Source organism: Manis javanica, chromosome 3, assembly GCF_040802235.1.
Source record: "Manis javanica isolate MJ-LG chromosome 3, MJ_LKY, whole genome shotgun sequence".
Taxonomy (NCBI): Eukaryota; Metazoa; Chordata; class Mammalia; order Pholidota; family Manidae; genus Manis; species Manis javanica.
Window position 1 is genome coordinate 97,766,447 of NC_133158.1, and position 9,812 is coordinate 97,776,258.

Below are 9,812 nucleotides of genomic sequence, written 5' to 3' on the forward strand. Positions count from 1 at the left end.
TGGTTTACTCTGCCTGACTCTCAAAGCTATACTTAATTAATTCTGCTTTTATTTCCCACTAATTCTCAACATGTTGCCCATCAGATTCAGGTTGGTTTCTTGACTACTTTCCCCCAAATGTATCACACTGTATGCCTGGGTTTGGGAATCCAGCTCAAAAATATACCACTTGATAATTTTGGTTGTTACTAAAGTTGTTACTCTCATATGAAAAATGGGAATGATAAGAATAACAGCACCTCCTTTCAGATAGGATTAGTGCAAGCATTAAGTTATAGAATTCAGAGAAATTTTGTAATGCAGAACCTGGCACTGAGTTTGTGTTTAAGAAAAAAGAAAGGGAAGGGAAATGAACAAAAGGGAAATAAAGCAACCCACTCAGCTACATAAACATAGAGCTGTGTATCTACTTGTCCTCATTATTATAGTTATTGTCATCTGAAATATCTTTCTCTTTTACATTTACCTATGCAAAACTTTAAAAAACTAGTGACACATAATATACCATTCGTGTATTATACTAGTTATTTTTCCAAATGTACGTTTATTATTATCTTCTCTGATCATTTAAATTATATTTCTTTGGGGAACATCCAATAAATAATTTTTAAGTGAATGAATATATATGTATTTAGGTTTCCTACTATGTTATATAAACACAGTATGGGGACATAGATGTAAATATAAACATTTTGCTAATAGAACAACACATTAGTCCATTTTAAATGTACAAATTACTGTCACAATAAATTGGGGGCCTTGAGTGGAAATACCTGATCAGCAAAGTTTTCCACCAACTGCTTCATCACATTTAACTCATCACTCTTAGCAATCAACAACCTCAATCCCAAATCCCCACATGTGCCTCTGCACTGGTCCCTAAACAGAAGTGGGACATTCTGTTAGGTAAATGAAAATCCATACTAGTTAGCCAAAAGCAATTCTCAGGCTTCTACGGATTCTGGAAGGCTCTTCAGTTGTGTTCAGATTACTCTAAAATAACTTCTTTAGGAGCTGCCAACTATTACATTAGAGATTTCATGATGTGCCCCTGTCTCCTGAACATAATCTTGGACTTTGCCCAGCTTGATAACTACTTTTTTGATGACAGAGCTTTTGACATTGATACGAAAGGGATTCTACCAAACATATGTAAGGTCTATCCTAATAGTCTATGTAGTGAACTCTTCATCACTTGACAGAAGGAATGAATTTCTGTTCTTATTCTGGTGACTTACCAAGAGCTATAAATTGGCAGATTTGAATTAATTCGCTAAACCTTTATATTTTTCCTGAATAATAATACCAGGCAAATATTTTCTCTTTATGAGAAATGTAGACTTACTAATTTGGCATTTTGTATAGAGATGGAATTCTAAATGTAGCCACTCAAATAATACTATTGGTAAATGTATACAAAATTCTTATTGTTGTTTTACATTTGATTAAATCGATAATATAGCACTTAATCTATAAATGAACTCCATTAGAAAGTAAAATCTGAAGTGTACATGGTGGGCTTAAGTTGACATGTAGATTTTTTTTAGCACATCCTGCCTAGCAAGTAAAGGGTTTCCCAACTTCTTTCTTGTTATCAGGTACAGCTGCTTTGCCCTCCTAACCCTGGGTTATGGACTATTTCCTGAATGAAATCACTATGCCTCTCCATGAACCAAAGTTCCTAAATAGATTATTTGCAATTTATATTTTAAAGCCAATTGTTGTAGCTATTTAATAGCAAAAGATACTCTGAGATATTACAAAAATGAGGAATAGGAATAATTTTTGTACTCTGAAAGCCAATTGCTTTCTCATTTAAAAAAAAAGACAAAACTAATAGATATAAAAATCAGTATCAATCATTTAGAAGTTAATGAGGGATTTGTAGAACAGACTGAACATTGGAATTTACCCGGTTTTACTCTAAAATGAGGTTTTGGTATGATATAAAGAGGAGGATAACTTTAGAATATAATTTGAATATTTATACTTTCTCCCCACCCTTGACAAAGCAACAAGTCAAATTTTGTTTTGTTTTGTTTTCAACTAACCTTAGTTAGAGGCATACCAGTTAAAGGAAAAGAAAAATCCCCTCCTTCCCTCCCAAAAGAGAAAGTTCTAAGAGTCATAAATTACAAGTTCCTATATTGGGAAAATCTGTATATTTACTAGTTTTTTAGTGTTCTTGATGGATGAAGCTTTGAATGCCTCCTTAATAAATGGCTTTGAAAAAGTAATGTGGAACTGGTAAAGGAATCTTTCTTTTGTGAAGCTGTATATTATGTTTAGATACCAGTTAAGGAGTTTGGATTTTCGGTTTGATTTTAACATTGTAACTCGGGAATTGTGATCCTTCAGTTACTTTCCTTAAATTCTACTCCTGTATAAAGTTAGTCCTAAAGACCAGGGTGACTAAGAGGCTGAAAGAGAACTGTAGATGAGGCCATAGGCCTTCATGGATGCTCTGGTCTATGAAAACAAATGGCCTATAGATATAATGTGCTTATTTTCTTTCTGTTTCAGAAATATTCTCTCTTGTTTGGATGACCTTGGTTTCTTAATCAAACCAAAATCTTTAACAGACAAAACATACGCAGGGCTGACAGATCAAGGTTGCTGTTCCATTCATATAGTCTTTAATTGACTTAAGCAGTTCTTATATAACCTCTCATACTTATTGGATTCATATTATGAAAATTAAATTCCTTGGCAAGTAACAAAGATTATGAACATGACAATATTTTATTTTCCTTTTATTTTCACATGCAAAAAACTTTGAAGGTTGCAGGTTTGAATTTGAAAGCTAAGAAAATGAACTTTTTCTCAGACCAATGCCTAATATAGCCATGATCCATCCTGAAGCAAAAATTTTATGGTTCAGTTGTAAACCTTTTGAAAATGTAGCTTATAATGGAAGTGCTGACACAATCTTAACTATGGATTCATGAACCCTAATATATCTAAAGCATTTCATTAATGTCAATTTATCTCATTTTTAAAATTAAATAACCTCTTCAAAAATCTTTACTTCCTTTTCAAGTACCTGAACAAAGTTTTCTTTGTGGAATTTGGCTAATGAATCCTCTCTGGAGTGGAGAGGGGTGAGGCCTCACAAATGAACACATAAAGGAACTTATACATATACTTGATAAGGGTGGCATGTGTGTGTGCATTTCAGATTATACTTCTCACAGGAATAATCTGATTTTATAAAGGATATACAGATCCCTAATCTATGTTCTACAAATGGATCAGCACCCTGCTTTCTAAGTCTTCCCCATTTTTGACAAAAATGTGTATTCTATTTGTAATTTAAATTCAGGGAACTTCTTTTTACATGTTTTCTAATATAAAAACCACTTCAAACTTTTACCAACTTTTCCTCCATTTGTCATCCAATAAAAAATTCTTTCTAGGTAAATATTACATGAAATCTCAGGGTATTTTAATCATATGGTAACAAACACATTATATGAATAATAAATACACAACTAAAATAAAATTTTGAGGTTAAAAGTGATGCAGTGAATTTGAATAAAGACAAAGAGGGAAGTGGATAAGACAGACCTGTCATAATTTTTAAGACTAAGAAAAGTCTATTATTCACAAAAACCAATTTTTTCTTATCAAATCCTCATGTGCATTTTGCTGAATTCATCAAATGTTGTTTTTCCAGTAATACTAGAGAACAGGAGCATCTTTACAACAGATCTTAGCATAGTTGTTAACATATTCCTTGATTTCTGTATCTAAAAAATATTCTGATAATCTTTTGAACATATAGTAAAAACATACTCATTTCAGACTTGGCTTTAGAATTTACTATGCAGTTGTAGGAAAGATAAGGTATTAAATGTATTTATTGCATACAGATGGAGATTAAATAATTTAAACAAATGAAAAACAGAAGTGTTGATTATACACAGTACAAAGAACACTCTACATTTTGTATGAATATTCATACAGTTCAGCTTCCAGATTCACAATCTCACATTATAAATTACTTTTGAACAACAATGTTGCTTTTTTTTTCTTACTGCACTACTTCCTACATGAATCTGCCAGAATTTTCCAAGTTTTACAATACTATAAATACATTCATAATTTTTCTGTAACTAAAACTGAAATTCAAATGGTGTAATGAAAGTATAGAGTTAAAAATTTTTACCAACATTAGAATGGTGAGATATAGCACATAGTTAAGAGTAAAAAATGTGTAATTAACATCTAAGGTCATATCTCATTACTAGTTTAATATTCCATATACTTGGTTTGTTCATCAAATTATTGAGCATCTATTAGGTATAAGGAAATATGCACATTAAGAAATATGAATCAAAGACAAAATTTCTCTTTCAATAACATATATAAAGTGGCAAATAAATAAAACAGGTACATAACAATGAAGTACTCTAAAAACTGACAAATATCTTCTGATCTTAAAAAAAATAAATGCCCTTTTATTTAAAAGATGGACTACTATTTTCAGCATGTAGTTTAGCGCCATTTGATCCAGCAGTCAGGGCTACTGTAGTGGTATGGGGCATTTCAGGAAAAAATATCAAAGACAAAATGATCCATTTGTGGTTCATCAAACCAGGAAGTCTTAAATAACTTTGGTGTGGTGATAGAGTAAATCATTAGTATCCAAATTTTATTAATGAAAAGTCTGTTTCTTATACAGTAACAAGTAATGTGAATGGTTGGATTGTGTGATACTTGCTTAAACAAAGCAAATATTTTACTAGCTCATATAACTAGGGAAGACATCTGAAGCAATAGCACGAAAACCATGTGCTGCCTACCAGCACATGGCCAACATTTTTCGTTTTTTAACATTTAAGGTAAAAAATGTGCCAGCAAAGTCCAAAAAAAATCCTAAATAATTGTCAATATATTATATGGGGCCGTGCAAACAACTACATAAAATCTAAAACGGCACTCTGAATATTCCCACATCAGTGCTTGAATGCACCATGAATTAAATAACATAATACAATCGTATGTGCTTATAATAATCCTTCATAGAGATTGTCAGGGGTGGGGGAGAGTGGGGGAGATAACTGCCAGAGAGGCTTTACTTTGTTTAGCAGAAACAGACATGGACAACTGGCTGTTGTAATTTATAAAGGGAAGCAAGTATGAGTGTTTTGTGAATCTACTGAATGGTCAAAAGTTTTGATAATGTCACACTTTTGCCATGGTTTAACTCTTATGTCATAACTGAGAAGCTTGGGTGAACTCCTCTCCTCCAGGAGATTTGAGTGGAGACAAGCACAAGAGAAGGGAGAGCATTAATGACAGTCAGGGTCGGCCCCTCCCCACAGCTGGTCCTGTTTGATCAGTGTGTGTGCACCAGATGTTTCATGTTTTGATTATCACCGTTGGTGCTGGCCTTACCCATGTATACCTTTTACATATATTTTTCTTTAATACTTATTTACCACCCATTTTCACCTTTAACAGTGGCTATAATATTAAAGTTGGCTTAAATTTTAATTTCCAACGGCAGAAAATTTTCAAAACAATATATTTTTAAGTCCCCTTTTTTGTTACATATATTGACAATTCACAATGTGAACTTCTCTGAAGTTATGCTCATTGGAATGGAGCTCTTTACATCTTTTAGACCTTCTTGACAATGAAACTAATGGAATGCAAAATAATTAGGTCTTTTAATCCTAATGAAGATGATGCCGGCAGTGTAGTTAGGATTTCTGGTTAATTTATCATGAATGCAAACTTATGATCACTTATGCTATGCACTGAACTAATCAGATGAGACACCCACCTTCCCTTAAGGAGTTCATATATTGTGATTAAATAGAAGAGCATATGCCCGAGGGATAACTTGCTGGCCTGTTAACCTATATTTGAGACTCATGCTCATTGATGAGCTTAAAAATCCCTTGGTAGCCAATAATAATCGGCATTTTCCCCAAACATTCTAATAAGTTAGCTTATAAATACTGTGTTGAGCTGCCTAGCCGCATGTTTTTTGTACCACTCCTCACAGGTCACTGCGATTTACTGATCTATGATACTACCATTCCCCGGCCCTGCCCCAATAACCCCTTCAGTCAGAATGGTGGTTTCTGTTAATACAACAAAAATGGAAATTGTCAGCATGGGCAGGTTGCCATATGGAGGTTGACAGCTGCTCAATCAGATTAAGCCAAATGTACACAGGCAATGTGAGTTAAAAAAAAATCATTTCAGAAGAAAACTATTACTTTTTCCAGGATTTTTAGAAGTAGAGCATCAGTTTTAAAGATTGTGTTGTAGCAAATGAAATTGAATCAGTTTGATAAGAAGCAAATGTCTTAAAAAGTAGTTAAGGGAACCCTTTCTAAAATTTTGTTTTGAACCTTGATCCTCTTTGCCTCTGGCCATAGTACTTAAGAATGCTCATTCTCCCCCTTTTTCCCCACACCATATATATGTATACCTGTTAGATACTCTACAGAATAATTAACAAAGTCCCCTACTTTCTATAAAAGAAAATGTTGAAAACCTGTAATAATTTGTTTAAAAGACTATATAATGAGAAAAGTAACACAATTCTTACAGCCCACTGAAAGATAACACAACCATCAATAGCCAAGCTCATGAATAAATAAATATTTACAACATGGTACATATGCATATCAAGGTAGAGCTACATGCAGGAGCTCAGAATCTGTGTAAAATATTTATGCAATGCATATACAGTGACAAAAAGAGGCACTAAAAAGGTAATAACTTTAAAGTACCGAACCGTCAACACATTTAAAGTTTTCCAGTAACTGGCCTGACTTTTCCAAAGCACACAAGACTCTTTTAACAATAAATGAAATATGCTGCTATGATTGCCTGTTCCTGAACTTGACTGAGTCATATCATCACAGTACAGCAGAGCTAGCAAATTTCTAGCTGAGTTAAAGTACATTGAGAAAAGTAGTCATATGCTCAAAGAGGGAACATTTCAGACCTGATTTACAAATGAAATCCAGTGCATCTGTATTTAAAGCTGTGTGGAATGAATAAATGTCTAGGAACACGTGCAAGCACTCCGAAATAAACCTTTTTGACTAGGTCAACAATTTTTCTAAAATCCTGCAGCAATTGAACTTTCTCACTGGGTAGCTTAGAGCTCCAAAGTCTACTGCTGAAGTTTGTCACAGGAAATAATAATTTTACATGCTAGAAGGGCCGACTGTCTTTGAAAATTTATATAGGAAGTACAAGTTAACACTTCTGACATCCGTAGAGTTGATAACACCCTACATCTCTAGATCCCAAGCCACAAAAAAACTGCCATGCAGACTAACATAAGTAACAGCTTGCAGTTTGCAAGAAAAAAAAATGATAACACTAGGAAATACAGCAATGTGATGACATAACTGACAATGCTCAAGGATAATCCACAGCCCCACTCCAGGGTGCCTCTGTACCGGCTAGCTAAACTAAGTGCCTGCTGGAACTTTTCACTCGAAGGTACAGTAAGTGGGAGATTTGTAATATCCCTAATGCAATAAAAGGAGAAACAGGAAGATCAAACTGAAGGGACCTATGTATTTAGAAAATCCTGCTGAGATGCTGTGATAAATTATTAAAACTTCTTGTTAATGTTCATGCTTCTCTTTAACCTCACATTATAAGGCTGACAGTAAAGCAAAGGTAGGGAGACTCAGAAAACATTTCTAGAGCCGAGATAAAAATATTAGGTGAAAGGAATGCTTCTGCAAAGCAAAATCCTCAGCTATCACCCATCAGATTTCTCCCCAAAGACTCAAACACTCTTCAGAAAGTCTCTTAGTGGGTATTTCTGCAGCACCGTTTTGGTTTATGGCACCCACAGAAGGTAACTTGTATTTAGTATACACAAATGACATTCAGGAAAAGTAGAATCAACTGAACTTTAAAAAAGGTTCAAAGTATCAAAGAGTCTCTCTCATTTCACAATTTTTCAAAAGCAGAAAAAACAATGGATTACAACACTCCAAAGCAATGAAAGGCTTATTCTCATTCAGCAGATGTTCTTTTCAATAAAGTTAATGCAATTTATCTTTATTAATACATCAACACTGATACATCAGCCAGAAAATTAGTGTTAGTAGCACTGCACTTCATACCATGCCCCTTCTTACACATCCCTCTGACTATTTCACAAAATGTGCCAACAATTCAGGGATATACCATATCCAGAACCCATTTCTTTTTTAAAAATAACGCAGCTTCCTAAGGATACCTCACATATCCTTGCACTAGAGCAGCATGCATCTGGCCCTATATTCTCCTTGCTGGAAATAATCCTTGTAATGCTCTGATGGCTCAGAAAGCCGAAAATTGCAAAAATATATTTATATCAATAACAGAGAATAACTCTTTTTCCTAGCCACCTACAACACAGATCCTCTTTCCTGAAATAAAAATCTTATTTCAAACAGAAGTAGTTCTCCTACCTTTAGCTCTCCTTACGTTACCACTGATGAGCCTTGCTAACTCCATTTAGATCTTTAATACAAAACTTCCATCACTTACCCCCTTTCCAAGGTTTTCCTTTCCAGGGGGTCCGAGTCAGCTTGCTCAGAGTTGGTCCAGAGAAAAAGAGCATCAAAACGAAGAGAAGTTCAAGTCTCGTGATTTTCCCCACTTTCTCTGATGATAACATTTCCACAAGTTAATTTCACAAAATTTCTCACATCCTCTTCCCTCCTGGTTATTAAAGTAGCATTAATCATTGAAAAACCTGAGGTAGGTGTTGTTTTGCCATCTTTAGCAGCTGAAGCAGCAGCTCCCTGACGCAGCCCTGAGCCAGGCTACATTTCTCACGGATCCAGCCCTCTTCAGCATGCAGCCAGCACAGCTCCTGCTCCAGGAGCTGTAAAATAATTTCCGATCTCCACTTCGCTTTCAGTGGGAATATATTCCTCAGCGTTCTGGGTGAGCTTGATTGAAAATGATAAAAACAGTGATGTCTGTGTCCAGCAGAAAAGAGAAAAGATGTCAGGATTGTGTGAAAAAGATGAAGAGCAGTTGTGCTGACAGCTTTCAGGCTGCCGTGTGATCCTAATAGCCGTGCAACCACCCAAATTGCTCTTTGAAGAGTAATAAGGATTCAGAGAAAGCCGGTGTCTCTGCCACTTGGGTGAGTGGTGCTCGTCTTGAATATCACCCAGGAACCACCACAGATCAGGACCGTTTCAGTCCCGTTTCAGAGTAGTAAGGGCTGAGCAAAATATAGTATGCACAGAGGGTAGTTCATCTATTGTGTGGGTAGACAAGGATTCCAGCAGTGTAGTAGGGAAAGACGCAGAACTTAAATTGTATTTTATTTTTCCTTTACTTCACCTTGTGACATTAAAAAGGGATTGCTTCTGCACTAATTATTCTTAAAAGGGTCTGAATCATTTATTAGGAGAGCAATAAGTGTATGATTTCTATCCCCAACAATAAAACGAGCAGAGCAAGTTCTCAACAGTTGCAATTCTCTTCTGTACTAAAGTCAGTTTACTTGGGCATGTTTGTGTCACCTGAATGAACCCGCCAGGAATGCTGTGTGCAACTTTTGGAAATATCAACACAGACTCTACCAGGGCTATACTAATCACATTCAGGGATGCACATTTTTTGTTTGTGTACATCACCGCTGAAATACAAAAAGCTCCCTAAATCTCTTTTGTAATTATTTTTATGAAAACATTAATGATTGCAGGGTGTGGTTATAATTAACATTTGAGCACATGACTACCTACGCCCTTGAACAAGAGGAGGTGAGTGGGTGAAGGCAAATCACATAAAAGTAATTTGGTCTCTATTACCTGAAGTGA

At 35.0% G+C, this 9,812-nt stretch overlaps 1 protein-coding gene across 9 annotated transcripts in view; it reads right to left on the reverse strand.

Annotated features, from left to right (window-relative positions):
* ROBO2 (roundabout guidance receptor 2) overlaps positions 1-9,138 on the reverse strand; it is a 1,411,015-nt gene extending 1,401,877 nt beyond the window's left edge. For 3 of the 9 annotated variants that reach the window (XM_073231817.1, XM_073231816.1, XM_073231815.1), the window contains exon 1: positions 8,524-9,135. In XM_073231817.1, coding sequence (XP_073087918.1) covers positions 8,524-8,653 — 130 coding nt within the window. In that variant the 5' untranslated portion in view covers positions 8,654-9,135. Of the gene's footprint in view, positions 1-8,523 lie in introns of all 9 variants that reach the window. The other 6 variants (XM_073231822.1, XM_073231821.1, XM_073231814.1 and 3 more) reach the window with 3 other exon arrangements.
* Positions 9,139-9,812: the final 674 nt, after the last annotated feature.